Source organism: Euprymna scolopes, chromosome 7 (assembly GCF_053919585.1).
Source record: "Euprymna scolopes isolate OS-2025 chromosome 7, ASM5391958v1, whole genome shotgun sequence".
Classification (NCBI taxonomy): Eukaryota; Metazoa; Mollusca; class Cephalopoda; order Sepiida; family Sepiolidae; genus Euprymna; species Euprymna scolopes.
This window is the reverse complement of record NC_136488.1, coordinates 126,825,800-126,847,973: the sequence shown is the minus strand read 5'-3', so window position 1 is coordinate 126,847,973 and position 22,174 is coordinate 126,825,800. Positions and strand designations below refer to the sequence as shown.

General features: G+C 33.5%; 1 protein-coding gene across 6 annotated transcripts in view; it reads right to left on the bottom strand.

The window, feature by feature from the left end:
• The window catches only part of LOC145279936 (protein EFR3 homolog A-like), a 271,461-nt gene that overhangs the window by 213,851 nt on the left and 35,436 nt on the right, over positions 1–22,174 (bottom strand). The window contains exon 1 of one of the 6 annotated variants that reach the window (XM_080131517.1): positions 9,763–9,814. The exons of the other annotated variants lie outside the window; for them this stretch is intronic. Coding sequence (XP_079987643.1) covers positions 9,763–9,775 — 13 coding nt within the window. The 5' untranslated portion in view covers positions 9,776–9,814. Of the gene's footprint in view, positions 1–9,762; positions 9,815–22,174 lie in introns of those variants that run through there. 6 annotated transcript variants of the gene reach the window in all.

The window sequence follows — 22,174 nt, the reverse complement described above, 5'->3', positions numbered from 1 at the left end:
CAAAGAGAATAAAAATAAAACTATTTTTATTAATAAATAGTAAATATAGCATAATTACGTTGGCAAACTAATTCTCATTAGATTGCTCAAGTTAAGCACGTTTATCCTGTTAAATACTAAAAGGGTTTATTATTTGGGAATACCAGTAGCTATATGTACTCTCCATTTATTTTGACATTGTTTCTAGCCATCCTGGATTTCTCCTTGCCATTGGAATCAAGCAGTATCGATTGTAGAAGTGTGGATGGTAATTATGCAACTCTTGCTTCACAATTACATGCACAACCAACTTCATCTTTCACGGTTAAACGGAGGCCATAAATTGGTGAAAGAACATGTAGTTGAATTCATAACATCTTTTTTTGTTTTCATTCAAATTGACACTTGTGAAGAAGATTAATTGTATTGAGACGTCATAAGAATTAAATAAAACCTATTGAAAAGGTTTGAGTCATTATTTATAATATACTATTTGCTAAAGCACACCGGTTTCATGTTTTTTGCATACACACATTTTAATAAGACACCTTGAAAGTGGATACTGTGTATTTAACAACCAGTCCTGTGATATATAAAATAATGTTGACCGGATGTTCAACGTTGCATTTAAATAGCACTTAAACTGACAGTTCAAACTGATTCTCACATGTTTATTGCTATAGACTGCTGTACTCCAGTACAATTTTATTTTAATACTAAATCATATCTAGTACTAAATCATATCTAGCAGTTTTCTTATGTAGAAATTTTTAAATAGTCACCTTAAAAAAAAAAAAAATCAACTAAAAATATAATTTTAGTAAGAATTATGGTTCATTTATTTTTCATTCAAGTTTTACTAACAGTTTCACTTTGTTTTCCATATAAACAAAAGCAAAAGTTTATCTACAATTGAGAAACTAATGGATTATTGGCCTATTTTTTTTATTATTGTTGTATTACATCTTGCTGTGTTCTTGTTAAATCAAAATAAAGTTTAGTCTTAATGTAGATACTGAACATAAAAAAAAATTAAAAAAAAAAAAAAAAAAAAAAAAAAGTGATTATAGAACATAGAAATATTTACAAAACAAATTTGAACAATAGATCCGGAGCAATGCCAAGGTCGATGCAGTGATTATTTTATTTATTTTTTTTTATTATTAATTTTTATTAAGTGCCATTCTAAATGGCACTTCCAGTTGAGGTAATCTTGATTTAATACACACGCACGTTTTTTTTTTTTTTTATTTTGTTTTGAAACTATATAGTCATTGCTTATCAAGGCCCGGAGGCCATTCAATGATCAAGATTAAATAGGTACTGTGATGGTGGAAATTGGATAAGTTGAAGTATTCTAAAGGACATCTCATCAAGAACTTGTTCACATTGGACTTGAAAAGGACCATGTTATAGTCAGCTGGGGAGCAGCTCCATGTATTGTGTTCCAGAGAGGAAAAAACTGCTTATAAAATTATTGCTTAGTTTTAGACAAGGATAGAGAGTAAGGGAAGTTGTTGGTAACAGTTGTAGTTTGGTGTTTGACGAGAATGACCTACAGGGGGACCATACAGTGAAGCTCAGTCGAGCACTTGCCATGATAATGTACGAGTAAACTGAGTGGCAGAGTCATGAATCTCATTTCATAAAAAAAATAAGAAATGAAAAGTTTGTACAAATAATTTTACTTGAATAAGTTTTGTGATAACTGGTAAAAAAAAAAAAAATTTTCTACAAAATTAAAATTTTTGATCAGTGGAATATCATTTTAATCAATTATGTCAAGATTGATCCTGCTATCATGAAAGTGACATGATAGAATATATTTTTAACTTTTTTTTTTTTTTTTTTTTAATTTGTTTTTAGGGATAGGTACATACGTAAATCATCAGCTGCACCTACAGATCTTTTTTTTTTCTTTAAAATGGCAAGTGCAGGGGAAGAGGTAGATCCTAGCTACACTCGTTGCTCAGGAAACATTGAAAACCGTTTTGAAATCAAGGTCCTAACTACCATTATTTCTAAATTGAATTTAGTGGAAATCAACTTTTTCCTGTTTTTTTTTTTTTTCGTTTTTTTTTTTTTTTCGTTTTTTTTACAAAAACTTCTAATTAAGAGAGTAACTATCCCTGTTTATATATAAAAAGGGAACTGGCCACTAAATATAAATTAGTTACTTTCAATGTACTTGAAATAAATATAAAAAAATATCTGACACACACGAAACACACATAGTAAATGTGTGTATGATTAAAAAATAAGGCATCTTGGATACCTCTAAGTTGTTTTTTAGCAAAAGATATATCAGAACAAGAAATGCAAATTAATTGCAGGACTATCGCAACACACCTTGCATCTCATGTTGTGACTATATTTGATGCTTCGTTAATTTCTTGGAGGTCCCATTAAAATTATCAGTACTAAAATGTCTAAGGATACCAATATTCATAAAACGTTTGGATTCGACTATAATTTGCAAACTAGATTTTGAAAAAGTATAATTGCAAAATTGCTCTTTTGTAATAAAAAAATAAATAAATAAATGCATTTTCACTTTGTAATAAAGAATAGGATGCTGGTAAATGTGTTAATAAAATGATATTAATATTTATTAAAATAATGGATTGAATTAATAGAAAAGAATCGAAACATCCAGCTTCTTTAATCTACCAAAAGAAACTTAAAAAACTATATATTGTACATGCAAAGAGACATGCTTTTATATAAGTACATCTAACATAAGTTAACCTGTGAAATTTGAAAAGTTGGACCTAAACTAGAATTTAAGCTAACATATTCTCATTTGTTATTGTTGTACTATGTTATTGATACTATAATAACATCCTCAGTACAGATAAGAAAATTTTTTAAATTATATAATCCTAGTAATTGTCTGTATTTTTGAGATGAGTTGTTTTCATTGATTGTGATTGTCGGACTGACTTCCTCATCTTGGTTGTTATTGTCACAACGTTTCGGCCGTTTTGCCCTCCAGCCTTCGTCAGGTGAACGGTTTGTTAGGAGTCTCGAACCCAACCCTTTATTATTATTACGGGAGTACCGTGTTCGGACTCCAGCTAGGCTTTGGGACATAATTGCCGATTCTGTTTTTCAATGTTACTTTTTCACTGCCTTCGTTCAGGATTGAACTCAGCACCTTTGGGTAACTGTAAACTTTGATACAACGTCTAGGACCACTCTGCCATATGTCACTAGGACAATTCTTAGTTGGTTTTTGTTAATGTTAAACCTATGTTGTTATTCAAGGTTTTCTCTCTCTATCAGAGGTGTCCAAATTGCATTCAGCTCTATGCTTGGTTTGCTCAGTAGGTTGTTATGTCCGAGCATGTGAGCTGTTTCTTTAAGTTTTCTCACTGGGTCTCTCTGTTTATTATTTTTACTTCATCCCATAGGGGGCGATGATCCCCCCTTTCCATCCAGACATGGTTGGCTATACCCGATTTTTCCATCTCCCCTTTAGTTACCGCTTTTCGGTGTTCTTCCACCCTTACTTTAAGCGGGCGGCATGTTTCACCCTTGTAAACCTTTTTGCAACTGCATGGAATGGAGTATATGCAGTTTTTGGTCATGTTCTCATCCATGCGGAGCTTCACTCGTACCAGGTGTCGTCTGAGTGTTGACTCGCTTTTGAATACCGTCCTGATGTTGTAGGAGGCACATATTCTCCGAATCTTTTCGGAGATGCCTCGTATGTATGGTAGGCAGACCGTTGGAGGTTTTTGGGTTTCATTCTCCTCTCTTATACTATTAACACGTCTGGTGGATAGTATGCTATCGGGGTAGTTGTTACGACGGAGGGTATTCTTCAACCTGACCATTTCTTGGTGGTATGTAATGGTGTCGCTACTTATTGTCTCTGCTCGATGTTGTAAGCAGCGTGCGATTCCATGTTTGATACTGTATGGGTGATGGGAGTTGAAGTTTAGGTATTGTCCGGTGAAGGTAGGCTTGCGATATACGGATGTCTTAAACCCATGCTCTGTGCGTGATATGAGTATATCAAGGAAGGCCAGTTGGTTATCTTTTTCTTTCTCCATTGTGAACTGTATCGATGGTCTTATTGAGTTCACATGGTCTAGGAGAGCCTGGATGTCTTCCTGATGGGGCCAGAGTATGAAGGTGTCATCAACGTATCTTAGCCACATGGTGGGCTTTAAGGGAGCTGAACCTAAGGCAATGTCTTCGAAGTATTCCATGTATATGTTCGCCATCACTGGTGATAATGGCGGGCCCATAGCTAGCCCCTCCTCTTGTCGATATAGGTCAGTACCCATTCTGAAGTAGGTTGTTTCTATGCAGAATGTCAGCATTTCCATTAAGTTTGGCAATGGTACACATGTGCGCTCTTCTATGGAGAGGTCCGCAGCTAGTTTGTCTTGAATTACTGCTAGTGCCTCATTAGTTGGGACTTTAGTGAACAGGCTAACCACATCTAGGCTTACCATTTGGTTTGTACTGATGGGTGCTCCCTTGATCAGTTCCGTGAAGTGGGCAGAATTCTTAACATGTGTTGCTGACTTACCTGCTAATGGGTTTATTATATCCACAAGGTACCTGCTCAGTGGGTGGCATGCTGAGCCTCGGCAGCTCACTATGGGTCTGAGTGGAATACCGTCTTTGTGTATCTTGGGGAGACCGTACATATGTGGTAGCTTACTGTAATGCTGGACCAGCTGTCTATATCTCATTGGAGCGATGTGTTTCTTGTTTTTCGTAAGGATTTGTAACAGCTTTATATAATCCTACTTGGACAATCACAACTTGTAATTTGGAAACTTTTTTTTTTTTATTATGACCGGAAAAAAATAAAATAAAATCGGTATCAGAAGTAACAGATTTGTCATTGGAGAAAATAATTGTCTTTTATTACTAAAATTTTATTTCTTTTCTATAGTAGTTTAAAAAATGTGCAAACAAAAATTAAAATCTAAAAGGAGTTCACTGCATCTAAAATTATAAAGCTCTGTCTGAGAAGGTATTGTGCACTATATGTGCAAATCAAAAACTGAGTTGCAACAAATAGTAGGTATCAGTAATACATTGAATATGCGCACACACACACACACACATATATATATATATGTATATACACATACTGATTATAATGTTAATATGTTCTTTGTACAAATGTTTGGGTCTACCTTTTAGCTAAAAACCAATAATTAAACCACTTGTTATATTATTTTGGTGCTGTGATGAGAGTAAAAATGAGCAGGGCCATTTATATATATATATATATATATATATAAGATTAGTTTTTATATTTAAATTTCTTTCAGAAAAATATAATTTCACAAAACAAAAAGTTTATTGTTTGAACAAATACAAACATTTAAAGTACTTTCCTTAATCCATGGATTTTAATTTGCTCTAATATATTAAGCACTTTTATTTGGCTAGGATTGTCTTATATAAAAATATTATCTCCCAAAAATATTTTGTAAGACTTTAAACCACAAGATTCATTAATCTGATCTAATTCATCATCTCATATATATATATAGGATGGAACGATAAAAGTGTCACCTGAAAGAAAACATTTTATTTTAAAACTTGTTGAAAAAAAAAATAACAATTCAGGTAACTTGATTAGCTGACATCTGTTCAATGTAGCCGCCGTCAGCCTCAATCACGGCCTTGATACAAGTCCAAAAATGGGGACATGCCTTTTCCACAAGCGGCGGTGAGAGCTCAGTGGATACTTGGCAGATGGCAGTGATCAAGCTGGCTTTAGTGTTGTGGGAGGTCATATTGATGATGTTCTTGATGTATGACCAAGCGATGTAGTCCAGTGGATTCAGGTTGGGGGAGAAGAAGGGAGAGTGATAGAAGGGGGGGCAGTGATAAAAGTGGGGCTAGTAAGAAAAGGGTACAGTCATAGCACTCCTGAAGCCAAGTCTGGGTCTCTTAGGACTTGTGGATCAACGCCAAATCCTGCTGCCACACCCAGGATCTGCCAGCAGCCACCTGATTGCATTAGTGGATCACCACTCTGCAGCACATCCAAGTACACTTTAGTGTTGACTTTTAAGCTACCTTCGAAGATGTGAGGTGGTATGATGTGATCCTCACTTGACACCAAAGACCATAACCATGGATGGAAACTTTTCATTACGCTGGGCACATTCCTGTTATTCGTGGCAACCCAGCGATGCCTTTTGAGGGTGCTGGCAATTGTCCTGCTGTCAAAACTTGGATTGGTAGAGAGCACGAGTTGTACAGCGGCTCATCTCTGATCTCACTAAATTCCAAGGCGTAGTTATTGAGAAAAGTACGGACAGACGAATGGACAAGAGTGAATTTACAGGTCCACCTACCTTTTGTTGGGGGGTGGGAGCAAAAATAACTTCTTAAAAGTAACCAGATAAGCAAAACAAACAAAACACACACACACACACACAAATCAGAGGAAGACGAAAGCAAACAGAAACAATAAAACCACAACTCTTATGTCTGTTTGCCTGCCCGGCACACTTGTTTTAAACATAATAAATACATTACGGAATGTGCCTCTTTTTGAACTATCGGAGATCTTAACTCCTTTTAGAAATGAAAAATATTGCATTAATAGCAAATAATAAATTTCTAACAAATAAAGTGGATGTCATAACCAGAAATAGAAACCAAAACCTTTAAATCTCCAGTCTGAGGTTCTACCAACTGACTTATTTGGGTTTTCTATAAACAGAATGTAAAACATTACCTTAAAAGAATTATTATAGCCTTGCTTTGACGTCATAGATTTAGGATTTATGCCCGGTTTCAAAATATGAATTCAAATATAAGTGATAATAAAAAGTAAACGAGTAAACATTATCAATAGTGTTGAAAATATTTGAATAATCCAAAACAATTTATTTTCGCTTTAACTATGCATTGTAGTTTTTTTACAATTATATAATCCTTTCGGCCTAGCGAAAAAGTTTTGTTTGTTTGTTTTTTTTTTCATAAGAAAGATAAAGAAATTGTTACTTGTGTACATTCATATAATTCATTTAATTAAATAAGCATTTCCTGTTATATTACAAAATCTAATTAAACGAAATTATGCTTATTGTGATATGCATTTTGTGAAAAAAAAAAAACAAAAAAAAAACATTCATGTTTATATTTTCAGCGAGACTTTAATACTGTAAATCGATTTTTTTTTTGTTTGTTTATTATGAATTATTTTGTTAAAAAAAATGTACAGTTTCTCTAATTTGGTACCTTATGAGATTAATTTAATAATTATCATTGAAATAATTTCAGAAAAGTGATAATTTTTATTTATTTTATTTATTTTTTTTTTTAAAGATTTTTAAAGTTGATTTATTCGGACTAGAAATTCGAACAAAAACTCTATTTTTACAACATTTTTCACTGTAATTTGTTTTTATAACATGTAAATATACACCACCACCCCTTTTTCGAGATCAACTTTGATCTTATTTTTCAAATAGAATCGAAATTTAGACAAACTAACAAAAAATTATAATAAACCCCTTTTAAGAAGCATAGAGATAGTTTCTTCCGCCGTTTTGCACGTACCTGGTGTATTATTATATAGATGCTATTCTAAGCCTTATGTCGTTATATTCCTAAGCGATTGAAACATGAATTGTTACATTGATTTCATCATGCTTGATCTAATTAGTTAAGACACAAATAATCTAATCAGGATAAAGTCAGATGAATTAATGATGCGTTTCTAGTCTTTATATATCAGATCAAATGCTTGAAATTAAATTCATAACTGACTTTCATATTTCACAGTAACATGCTTTTCAAGATATTGCACCTACCAGCATCCTATATCTAAAATATGCATGGCCTATTATTGCAATATCTATGTTGGTGCACCAACAACTAGCCCTACTCTCCCTCTGGGATTTGGTGCAAAAAAAAAAAAAAAAAAAATTAACCCTATAGGTCCAACACGGACAAGCTGCAGCCTCTGTTACCTCACAGCAGTGTTGCATTTCTGTGCTTGTTTTTTCTTCCATGGAATGTGTTTCAACGAACATACTACACTTGTACTTCCTAAAAGGTAAATACACCCCCCAAGCCACCCAATTAGCAGCAAATCCTACCCCTTCACCATAGAGGTCCCTAAATGCCCGAAGATTTTCTAGTCTAATACCTCCTGTAGATCACTTGTCTCTGATTTTTCCCCTTGCCATAGCAACATGCAAAAATTTAAATGTGAATAAACATCTTGTTGCCTGACACCCCACACTGACTGCACACTATAAATCTGATCCTTATCACAATGTTTCAATGGCAAGATGCCGGGGAAGAAAAAATTGCATAAAAGTTTCAAAGTGAGGTAGTTTATACAGTATGGTTACCAGAATCTCCAATCAGTTTGCCCCCTATAGAAGGCTGGTTGGTTCTTTCGATCTTTTTAAATAACAGAAATCTGAAATTAAGGTGAAGAAATCTAAATGAAACTAAAAACGGGGGGGGGGGGTCTGGCGGGACTGGGTGTTTCATTCAAAATTAAGTTTTAGTTAAGCAAATGGAATATTTCTGCTAATATTTGACAGATTGTATCTTTTTATGTAGTTCTTTTTTTGTGTTGTTTTTAGTCCATCTTTTAGACTTCCAATTTGTTTGGGTTAGACTTCTTAATTTGTGTTACACGAATGACCCGGTCTAAGCCGGGTTGACATGCTAGTATATATATATATATATATATATATATATGTATGTTCATGAATTAAAATGTGGCACGCGTCTGCGGACGAAATGTCAGAAATTGACAAGCTAAACGGGAATTGTTTCAATATTTCTCACAAATATACACAAACCTTGTTATTGTTATGAAAAATGTAACAGAAAGGAATCTGGTTATGTGGATGTTTTGAAAAGATTGACAGGAAAAAGTCACAGAAGGAAAAGATTGCAGTTGGAGATTTGATTGTCAACCGAGTGGACGCCACGATAATTCTCTGTCGCTCCCCCACTCTCTCTCTCTCTCTCTCTCTCTCTCTCTCTCTCTCTCTCTCTCTCTCTCATAAGCAAGAACAACAGGAGAAATAAAAAACGGACTGTTGCTTACACCAATGGTTGTTGTGTTTTGAATTCTTAAAAAGGGTTTATAATATAACATTTGTTTACTTCCCAATATTATATCACCGACCACTTCAGTCACCAACTGCTCCCAATTCCTCCGCGGTCTACCCACTTTTCGTAGACAATCCATCCTCATAAAAACTAATTTCCTTGGATCTTCCGAAGAGATCCTTTGCACATGCGCGAACCAATTTAATCTTCAACTTGAAATAACTTCCTCCACATTGATGACCTACAACTCTTGCGTTGACACATTTCTTTATGTAATCAGAATTGTCGGTTTGTTTCACATGGGCCATCGAATTGGAATGCACAGTCCATGTTGGCGGATACACGACTATACAATTGTCCTACCTTACGTTTTATGTGAACATTCTGTTAATTTTATTTCATCCCGTGATGGACTAAAATACTACACAGTAACAAAATAAAATTGTTGCATCCTTAATCTTCCCCGCCCACCGTTTTTAATTATCCGTCTCTCGGCCCAAGCATGCAAAAATAGAGGCACCACAAAGAAAATGGCATCATAATGTTCCTCGATTTACAAACCAATCAATAAGCCGGAAAAAAAAAAAAAATGAAAACAAAAACGTAGCCAAAGACTAGTGATCTCTCTGAGAGTTAAGACAAAACAAATAGTATTTCACATGACGATAAAATAGGATTCTTTTAACGGCTGACTTTAAAATCAAAACAACTTACAGATGTGATGCATTAACAGCCCAAAACCTATCGTCTTCCACAAGAAAGTTATCCGGGCTAAATGTGAGCCGGGCACAAAAATATGCAATGGCGAATTAGAGAAGTGTGCTAGTTTGTCTGGCCCTGACAACTCACCAAACACTAAATGGGGTGGAGAGTAACGGGAGGGGGACAAAAAAAAAAAAAACGCATACAAAACTAATAAAAACCAGCATTTAAAATTCTTGACACCTTTCCGCCATCTCCTTGTCATAAAGAAACTATTTGAAATGAAGCAAGGCTAATCACACACTTTATGCAGGTAATAAAATAGACGTTAACAAATTGCAGGTCACACATCGAACGGATAGTAAACTACTTAACCACAATCGAATCCTTTTAAAGTAATAGTCAATTAATGATAAAAGCTAATACTCCATGGTGGAATTTACTTTTTTTTCTCCTTAGTTGGAAGAATAACACACAAAACCAAAACAGATCGATTTTTCCTCTGAATCCAGTATCCTAATAGCTGACAGTGTTCTATAACTATAAAGCCACAATTTGCAATGCATAGAATATTGCTGTTATATCTGGGCTGGTGCGTCAACCACTAGCCTTCTACCTCTTTGACCGGGTACAAAAAAAGAATTTCCAACCCCACATTGTCAAGCTCCAGCCCCTGTTGCAGTGTTGCATCAATGTGCTTGTTCTACAAGTACTTACATGGAATTTTCTACAATGAACTTGCTGCATTCGTAATACGTAAACGTAAGTATGCTCGACGAGCAGCAAAATAATACCCCTACTCTATAGAGATTCCTAAATACCAGAAGGTTTTCTAGTCTAATAGCTTTTTTTCCTTGGACAGACTTCTACGGGCAAAGCTGAACAAATCTATCTTTAGTTGACCTTTGACAACTAAATATTTGCATTTACTCGCCAAATAGAAAAGTTACTAGCCAAACCCACATGATTTTTGGAAGAGGACATCTCCGTTCTGTAATGAGTACAGAAAATCATAACAATTTTCTTGTATTTTGTTTTAATAAGTATAATTTTAAGTATGGACTGCATTTTATGTTGAGACTTGAAGGTGTAAACATTCAAATTTCTTCAGGGATCGTTTTAACCAGCCTTTGTTTTTTAAAAAAAATAAAAAAACAACCAAAGAGTATATTGTTCTAATAAACTACTGTTTAAATAATTTGACTTTGCTCGTTTTATAAAAAAAAAAAAAAATAAATAAAATAACGGTTGCAAAGACATTTTTCACTCAGTAATGAGTTTTAAAAGATTGTTAGTAAACAAACACACACACACACACACACACACACACACACACACAAATTACCCAAAAAATAAAAATAAACGTTTTATTATTTCTAGTCGCCACTTTGATAAATCATTTGCAAATGTGTCCGTTTCACTGACAACGTAAAGCTCTGAAGGAAAAGATAAGATTTAACTGCAATAAACCTCCAAATATTGCCTTCCATACAAAGCGAGGCTAAAAAGGGGAGAGCTATTATGGTCTACATTATTTACATCACTAAACGGACTCTGCAGGACACTATGAATAATAATAATAACAGAGTTATTATAATGAGAAGCAGTTTTCTGTAAATACGTATTTTTATTAACTACCTCCTCGTCTTATTTCTTCTTTGTCCTTTAAAAGGCGACCCATTTTTTTTTAATCCGCTCATAAAATTTATTTATTCTACAATTGACAATCCATCCAAGTCATTAACCTTCATCCTCAAGCGGCTTTTAGCCATGGTGATTGGTAAATATAAAATCTGGTGATGTAAATATTTTATTATTTGAAGGTAAGCAATCTTTTTTGAATTATCACAATATATTTAAAAAAAAAAAAAAAAAAAAAAAAAAAGCCTTGCTTATTTTTTTACGTTAGCTGATTTGTTACCAAAATGTAAATCAGAGTATGTATGTGTAAATTAAGATAACCGTATCAGAATCGGGTCAGAACAGAATACAGACAGCACATCTGAAACAAAAGGTCAAAAGGTTTAATATCTATCAAGATATCATTTATCAATATATATCTAAAATGTAGCTAGTTTTAACACTAGCTCAATTTCATGGTATTAACAATTAAGTAGTCCTACTTAAGCGATAATATGAAACTGCAGTAAAATTATCAAGCTAAATATATTTTTATTATCACATACATATACACGATATATATTAGTATATTTGGGCAGCATTTTTTCTCTTATGCATGTTTCGTAGAACAGCAGGAACAATTCCTGTTTTTCTTGTAACCCATTTTTTTTTCCATTTGACAAGCCAATGTTCGAACATTCTGTTCGAGTATAAAAAAAAAAAAAAAAAAAAAGAAATTTGCCATAGTTGTGAACGTTTTCGACTTCTGAGTCATCTTCAGGTGAGTGATGAAATTAAAAATTGCATTTGATGAATTTATTGAAAAGTTAATTGAAATCGTTTAAAACCATTAAAAACACTTAAGTGTGCCTTCTCTCTCGTATTTAGCCTGATTGATGGTCGGTTCGTTCATGTGAAGAAGTAGGGCAGATCACAATGCGAGACAGCTAAAATGGAGGTGCTTTTTTTAATTAATATGTTTCTGAATTCGTTTTTGAGGGTGTGATGTGCTACAAGGTATTGGTAAATGGAGCTGTTAGGGGAAGACAGGTGACATGTTACCTAGTCATGCTGATGTACGAGTTGGTTTTGGAGACACTTTCTCCTATAGGACACTTAAAAACAAAAATGGACGTTCCAAAAGTAATGCCTCCTATTTTTTTTTTACTCTACCCACGTGGATCAGAGGGGATTGTAAATTGCATTGTTGTGACTGAACTTATGCGTTCATGACCTGAAAGTTTCATCCTTCAGTTGCAGATATTGACAGTGAAACTAAGAAAGCAACCCCTGTCATGGACATGCATCAGATGCAAACATGCGGCATTGAATTCCTCATTGCAGAAAAAATTTAACCAATCAACATACACTGGTGCCTGCTGAATGTTTACAAAGCTGATGCAGTTGATATCAGCAGTTAGGAGATAGGTTCGTCAATTTACGAGTGGCAATAGATGCACATGACAAAGTGTGCTATTGACTTTATGACAGAGGCATTAAGAATGGCGATGACTACATAGAAAAAGAGCCAAAAAATAGGAAGTCTTACTTTTGGAATGACAAGTTCTTTGAAAAAAATAAATAAATAAAATAATAGTACTCAGTTGTAGGTTATATAAAAGTTAATGTTTTTTTAACTATATATATAAGTGTCTGTTAGGTGACACACACACACATATATATATATATATATATATATATATATATATATATATATATATATATATATACATACACATTATGATCAGTGATAAGTGACCATGTTATTAACCAAAGTCACTCTCCTTGCATACTATATATAGAAATGAATATAGCTATATACTAGAACTATAAGTACACTAAGGATTGGTTATTTTTCGTCAAAAATGGGAAATTTTCTAAATTTTCACCGTTACAGAATTAGCGCTTCTTTCATCAGACTCCTTTTTTTTTAAAGAATCATTTAAAATTTTTCATTTTAATACAACCATATCTACAATGAGGATTTCTGTTATTTTTGTCAAAATTGGAAATATTTTAAAATTTTCACCAGCTATGGGCAAATAAGGATGAAACCTGGGTCCATCACTATGATCTAGAGACCCAAGCCCAGTGGAAGCACTTGGACTCACCACCCCCAAAGAAGGTAAGGGTGCAGCCCTCCACTGGCAAGGTCATGCTCACAGTCTTCTGAGACCAGGACGGAGTAGTGATGACAGATTTCCTGGCAAAGGGTACCACAATTACAGGAGCCTATTATGCTTCACCTTTGAGGAAATTAAGGGAAGCTATCAAAATCAAGAGACGGGGCAGGATCAGCAAAGGTACTCTCCTCATGCAGGACAACGCTCTGGTCCACAACTCGCATGTCGCCAGATCAGAAGCACGGGCATGTGGTTATGAAATCCTCCCCTATCCTCCCTACTCTCCTGACCTTGCACCCTGACTTTCACCTCTTCCCAGCCATGAAATTGTTTTTGAAAGGAAAGCGTTTCTCAGATGATGCAGCCTTGATTTCTGAAGTCACATCGTGGTTGGAGGACCAACCTGGGGTGTACTACAAAAACAGTTTCCAGAGCTGCATCAAACGATGGGAGAAATGCATAACTCTGGGTGGTTCCTATGTAGAGAAAGACTAATAACTGCCAAGTTTTTTTGCTCTACTGCTATGTGAGTCAGGGGCATTACTTATGGCACGCCCCTCATATAACCTTATTATGCAAATATAAATCCTGTAGAATATTTTCATGAATATAATTACACGTAATAGTTAACTAAAAGATGATTATCCTATAAGAAAACCAAGAAAATTAATAGGGAATTAAAACGAATGTTTAAAAGAATATGCAAATTAGCTAGATTTTTTGCAGATGAATGCAATTCCACAACTCATCTATAAGTTATTTTCTTTTTAAACAAATAGAAAAAAGGGTTTAATATGAATATCAATACCCCCCCCCCCAAAAAAAAAATTATAGGAGTATAGATATACAGACACAGACTATTTAGGTTAGATAAGTATTTCAAGTCAAGATCGAAACTATCATTTTGTCAACAGATCAACTTTTATCCACTATGCCACCAGCACAAGCTATGGGAAATCTTAATGCACATCGGCTGCCTAGAGAGTTTTATTCTTTTACAAAGAGCTATGCATTATTGTTCTTCAATTATTTAGATAAAAAGTAAAGGAAACATTCAATATTCATTACTTTATAAATATATTTATATTCCAAGCTTTTAACTTGCAAAAGTCATCATTAAGAGAGAGAGAGAGAGAGGATATCTAATGGGTAGACCCAATCAATGTGAAATCCTAAATAAAATTTTCCACAGATATAAACACTTGTTCTGATGAATTAATTTATGAACCACAAAGTTACATGTTACAAAATATAAAACAACGTGTTTATGATATTTACAAATAAGGATAAAAGATAGAAGTTTATATTTCTGATGTCATCGCTGCAGTTCTTTTTGTCCATATTGCCGTCACTTAATGGCAGGGGCCAGAAACTGAAGGGTTGAACAGAAGCGTAACTAGACTTTGTAAACTACTGAGTCTAACATGTAAAAATAATCCCATCTTAAAGAAAAACGGCCTCACTTCAGCATAATGGGTTTAGTAAAGAGTTAAGTTGTCTTTCACAAAAAATCCAAGTTGAAAACTTTAATGAAAGAAAAATATAGCTTGATCTCTACTCTTAGGAATCATATTAAGAACATTCAATGTGTTAGCTGTCGAAATGAATCTTATATGAACAAAGCTACACTTCCACATCACTTCTGTAAATTTTTTTTTTGGGGGGGGGGGCACAGTTGGAACAGAGGTGGAAATAGGTAAAAAATAAAGTTGCTTTATACCTTTTTTGAAAGTTTATATTTCTGAAATATACCTTAACTTTCTGGCCCAATAAAAAAAGTGGTGTCTACCGTGTCTAGAAACTAAATTATGGATGTTTGAAGTTAAAGAAATTGCTCCTAAACTTATTCAATTAATATTTGGAAATTCATATTGGTCAGAAAATACGAAAATATGTGAAAACCGGAATTATATCACTGCTGCTTCTGCTTTAGACTCAGTATACTTTAAACTTAATCCAAAAATAAAATTAACCCATTTTTGATAAAAGAATTTTTATTTGGGAGAAACTATTCAAAAAATCAGGAAATTAAGCTAAATGTACAGAATTTCTTCAATTTTTCCAACAAATTTGCTAAATTATTTGAAAAAGGACTACGATTCATACATGAATGTATATAATTTTGAAAATTTTGGTGCAGAAGCTTTTAGATTCAATATAATCCATTTTGTAACATTTAGCTCTTTTCTCATGTCGTGAAACCTTATTTTTCAAAATTTTAAACGTCACAATTGGATTCATTCATCTTAAAAGTAGGAAGTCTCCTTGTGCTCTCATGCATTAGTTACCCCTGGCCTATCATAAGTTTAATTTTGTATGTTCATTTAACTTAGTCATTTCTTGCAAATTTTAATGCAAAATTGATCAAAAATTCTTGCTAAGCTTCCCAAAGATACCATGACTGAAAAGAATATCTTATTCCCACCTATGAGGTTCTAGCAAGAGGAAAGATATTGCAACCTGTTATGACTGCCGTGTCAGAGAATGATAAAGGGGCTACAGTTCAATACAAAGAACTTGTGAGAATGACTGTCGCATTTGTGATTCTAGTGTCAAAGGGAAGTAGCTAAAATGATTTGGAGACTGCGATTTTTGACATGATTTTCAAAGATGATGATCGAGCAAATTAATGGAAGTCAAAGAGAACACATCCAATAAGACCTAACTCTGCTAAAACTGATCAAATAGTTTGAAAATGGGCCACCAGCTTGCTTATGGCAAAGTCACATTCCAAATTCATGTAGAACACTTTGTCCTCTCCATCCGATTTATCTGATTATTGATTTAAAAAAAAAAAGACAAATGACGATTTACTCAACTTGGTTATCTCCACAACTGACATGGCTTAAACAGAACTTATAACAGAAAGTAAAAATGTCAAAATAACCAGACATGACACATGAAAGATCTCAAAATTAAAAAGTATGTTTTTGATTTGATTTGGATGGAGCAAGTTACATCCTTTATGTCACTCAAGCAGATAGACTGATAGAGAAATGATACTGCAAGCTTTTCAACTACAGGGTGGAATGATAAAGTTGTTGCTCTAAAGAAAATACCACAGCTTTATTTTAAAACTTACTGAAAAAATTCAATTCAGGTAACTTGATTAAGTAGTAGAGGTGACATCAGCCTTAATCACCACTTCAATACGGATCTGGAACATGCGTTTTTCACAAGCACTGGCGGAAGCTCTATGAATACTCGGCGGATGGCAGTGATCAGGCTGGCTTTGCTGTTGTGGGAGGTCATGTTGGTTATGTTCCTGACGTATGACCAAACGGAATAGTCCAGCAGGTTCAGGTTGTGGGAGGAGGGGGGAGGGCAGTGAGGAGGAGTACAAAGTCGTAACACTCCTTCTGAAGCCAAGCCTGGGTCTCTTTAGACTTGTGAGCTGGCGCCGAGTCCTGCTGCCACCTGATTGCACCAGAGGGTCACCCCACTCTTCAGCACATCCAGGTACATTTTGGTGTTGACTTTCAAGCTTATGTCGAAGATGTAAGATGGCATGATGTGGCCCTCACTTGAAATTAAACCTCACACCAAAGACCATAACCGTGGCCAGAAACTTTGTTTTATCATCCTGGGCACGTCCCTGTTATTCGTGGCAATCTAGCGATGCATTTTGAGGGTGCTAGCAACGGTTCTGTTGTAATAACTAATCAGTAGAGAGCATGGGTTGTACATCGGTGCATCTCTGATCTTGCTTGTTGAACATTGTGTCACTTTCAGACATGATAGAAGGTTCCTATTGCTCTTGAAATTTGTACATAACTCGCCAACTAGTAGATGGTCTGCAACAAAAATAAAACCAGTTTTTATCAAACGGAAATGGAATCATGCCATCTTTTCTAGGGTGAAAATTGTATCAATCTATCTTGTAGCTACAAATGCAAAGAATACCAAGAAGTTGTATAAGGATTTGGTTAATATGATGAGGTGCCAATGAAAAGTGAAGATTTTTAAACAAAACAAAGGCTTACCAAGATACCTATATCAAATTCAAACTAAAAGTATCACTATGATTGACTCTTACATAAAAATAACTTGATTTTTTAACGTTTTGTGCTGATATCATTTGATCGCCAGTTTTGGGTCGAAATGATTTGGTTCATCGAGTGAATCAATTCGGTCTAATGAGTTTTAAACAATTTCTAGAAAAAAAAAAATGGCTATATCTTGGTAGATTTAATAGGCGGTAAGAGGGGAATTTCTACCAACTGATTTCAGGGAAGACAATTTTTCTTAGAAGACTTGATAGAGATTCTGGCAGGGTTATTCCAGCCCAATTCATCCAGCCCCGACACACCCCCTCTTGGATTTTTTTCATATTTACACCATACAAACTTTGGGTTAAAACTAAGAGAAATCTGCAATTTCAGCCCAGTTGGATTTCAGGAACATATTTTTTTTCACAGTTGGTTTCGGCCTGGAAATCAAAAATTGCTATCTCATGACGTAGAATTTTCGACCCCCGGCGTTTTACAAAATTTGCATTTTTGTTGCAAAAAATAAAGCTCTGGAGCTAAATATTCACACATATAAGGTTTTGAGGGCAAGGAATCCAAAAATCATGGTTAGAAAGATGGCAAATGAGAGGAAGTACCTTATTTTTACCATTTTAGGTGGTGCCGCAGCACTTTTTTAGAGCTTGTTTGGGGCGATATTTTATTGAGAAAAAAACATAACTGTGGTGCTTTGCCAGACTTCTCCTTTGGATTTTTAAAGTGACAATGGGTTGGAAATTACAAAAATCAAATAAAACCTTTCGGCATATTTGACATTTCCAGACACTAAAGCCTCAAAATTGGCATTTTTATAAAAATTTAAGGATTTTTTGGTGAATTTGGCAACAATCTAATCTTAAGTTATGATCAATATCTAGAGCTGAAAAAAGACTTGGATCGACCCATTATAGCCCATTTTCATAATATAATGTCAAATTACATCATATAAAAGGATATGGACCCCTACTTCACAGTCAAAATGGACAAAAAATACCCATACCCTCAGATTTGGCTGTAATTTGCTGTGCAGATAGACAATATAGAAACTAAGAAATCCTGAAAATTTGAGCATCTAATTCCAAGCGGTTTCCGATTTAGAGCATTTTTTGTTTTCGTTTTTGCTGCATAATGTGGCGCCCGGGATAAATTTTGTGATGTCATTTCTTTGAATATTTTCTGATTGAAAGATCCTATGGCTCTGAAAATTTGCACAGGTAAGTATTTTGACCCAAGGAATCCAAAAATGGCATCAGATTTGCTAAAAAGTGAATCCTTATAGAGATATTAAGGGTTTTTGGATTTTTTACCCACATGCCCCAAAATCCAATAAAAAAGGGTGTGGCTGATATGGTAATGCATTTTTTTTTTCATATATTTTTTCTAGACACAATAAATTACCGCTGGACCAAAAATGTTAAAAAGTTCTTGTTCCGTTCACTCACAGTTTCTGTTGAAAGTCAGGTCTATTTTCGATGATAATGAAAAATATTCCCTTCCCTATTAGATGTAATAATTAATTTAGACATTTGCTAAACTGACATCATACCTTAATTTTGGAATAAATTTGCAAGTAAGCCAGATACTAAAAAGTTCTGATAACAATTTCAACAATTTCACAGGCCTACAGTCTTCAAAATTAATTGATAAGGGTTGAAAACACCAAGTTATGATAAAAGTATGCTATTTTTTTAATAAGAAACTAGTAATAGGATGGTAAAAATCTTAAACTTTTAGTACTATCTCAATCCAACAATTTTTATTAGAAAACTTCTTCAGAAACATTTTAACCCTCAAAATACCACAGTATTTTGATCCAACTTTTAAAACTTTCGTCTATATCTTTCTGAAAATGCGATTTTTTGCTCAGATCTTCCAGCTTCCTGAATATTTTTAACCTATCATATAGTGTCAAAAAATCATAAATTTACAAAATAATTTTTTTCAGGGATGTCCTTGAGAGTAACCCCTATAAAATTCTTAAGAAATTCCAAAATAATAAAAGTGACCTGATCTAAATGAAATGATCTAAATTATTAGCCTAATTTCCAATTTCAAAAACGATTCTGAAAAAAAAATGTTAAACTTTTCCATAGCTGGTACTAAAAGATAAAATGAGGAATATTTATTTTTAAGCTACCAGTACAAATAAAACCTAATAACAGATATATGATGTGGATTTATTTTAGCTGTGTAGGAAAAAACAACAACCATAAAACATGACCTTTTGATTTCTATCCAGTCCTTCAGCATTGACAAATCTAACAAGAAGGTGCTAAAAGGTCTTAACTTTGGTTTTTAAGCCGCTGGCTATTTATTGGTTGAGGCTGCTCCCTGTTTACTGGTTTGTAAAACCAAATTCTCGAATTTAGGAAAACTCGTCCCGGGAAAACTCGTCTCGGGAAAACTCGTCTCCGGAAAACTCGTCTCCGGAAAACTCGTCTCCGGAAAACTCGTCTCCGGAAAACTCGTCTCCGGAAAACTCGTCCCCTTTCGCTAGGTAGGAAAACTGGTCCCGTATTGAATAAATATCGATTGAAAACGCATTTTATGATCGTTCTTGAAGGAGATATTGCTTTTTAAAATAGACTATAGCCCCCCCCCCATAATATTTTTAAAAAATATTTTTATTTGTTTAATGTTTTTTTTTTATTTTTTTTTCTACCTAACTGGCTAAGTTCTTAGTGGTTTCACTTATTTTAAAGCGTTTATTATGTTCATACAAAGTTAATTAAAAAAATTTTTGGTTCTTATCTTAACGATGTTTTTTGGAGTCATAAAAACAATAATAAAAAAACAAAACAAAAAAATTAAAAACTGGGAGCATTTTGTTTTGGTTTTTTAATTATGATAGTTTTTTGTTGTTTATGTTTTCGTTTTCTCTCATACCAAATGCAATGCACTCATGCGTTATTTAAAATTATAATTCCATCAATTATCAACATTTATTGTCGTCCTCTCAAATTTTGCAAAAATTAACTAATAAATCAAAAGCGAAATATTTTTTTGACGCGAGAGATGCCATGTGCTAACAATCTCTCGTTAACTCATTTTTAATTTTTTTAATTTTTACTTCAAAATTCTAAAATCAATCATTAAGAGAAAAAGTAATCACTAAATAAATTTATTAATAAATTTTATTGAAAACTCCGCTATCGTTTATCAAGAATCTTTTTAATTTCATTTTTTGTTGGTTGTTTTTCCGAGGGAGATATAACCCCCCCCCTCTCTAAATTATATTTAAAAAAATATTAAAATTTTGGTTTGTATTACTGTACACATAGATTCGAAAAATAATAAACTAGACAAAATACTGTTAGAAATTCGCTCAATATATATTACCGTGACATAGGTTGACATATATTCGGTGTTTTTTTAATAGTATTTTGTCTAGTTTATTATTTATAACACCTATTCCCGAACTTACTGTGTTTAAGAGAGAGTCGGCCGCTATTTTGAATTGTCCAATACATCGGTAAACACTGTATGTTTTTCGAGCTGAATAAACATGTTACATTGAATAAAAACACGAAAAATATATCCAGTTTGGTAGGAAAGTAACTTATCTTGCCTTTGATAACATTTATTTGTTATATATTTGTTTTTTGACAATTTTTTCGAATCTATGTGTACAGTAATACAAACCCAAATCGATTTTACCCTTTTATAACAACAGTAAATAAGTAAATTCTTTTTATATTAATATAAAAAAATATGCGGTCTCGTTTATGAACATAATAAACGCTTTAAAATAAGTGAAACCACTAAGAACTTAGCCAGTTAGGTAGAAAAGGAAAACGGACACTTAGAAAATCGATTTTATTTTAAAAAAAAAAAACATCAAACAAGTAAAAAAAATTTTTTTTAATATTATGGGGGGGGGCTATAGTCTATTTTAAAAAAACAATTTCTCCTTCAAGAACGATCATAAAATGTGTTTTTAATCGATATTTATTCAATAAGGGACCAGTTTTCCTACCTAGCGAAAGGGGACGAGTTTTCCCGAGACGAGTTTTCCGGAGACGAGTTTTCCGGAGACGAGTTTTCCGGGCACCAAATTCTCAATATATAACAGGGGGATGGGTGAAGATAAAAAGCAATAAAAATTAATTTTACTGAAACCGTTTTGCCAGTTGAGTTTGTCTTGGAACTGACAAGACCCACAAATACAGACTAGAAGATTGAAATTTCGTCAGTCACCATAAAAATGTAAGTTATATTTTAATCTAAATGTAGAATTTAAGTAGATATTTTTTACTATATAAAACTACTATTTATATTATTATTATTATTATTATTATTATTATTAATAATTTATTTTAAAATAAGTTTTCAGTAAAATTCTCTCTCATAAACAAGAGTGGTATTCTAACATTTTATTTTAAAAGATTACACATGAACACACTGAAAAAACTTGACAAAGAAATATATCAATTCTTTTAGAATTTATTCACATGTAAATTTAATTTAAAATAAGCCCTGTATTTCTTAGTTATTTAAGTATTTTCGGATAGTTAATAAAATAAATTTGGTATGTATGCAGAATATAAGCCGTGCTGAAATAATGTTATTTAGAAATTCATTTTTTTTTTAAAATGAGGAGGAGATGACATTTTATAACTTTTCTTCTTCCACCTAACAATTAAATAAACAAAAATGTTGTAAATTAAACTTGAT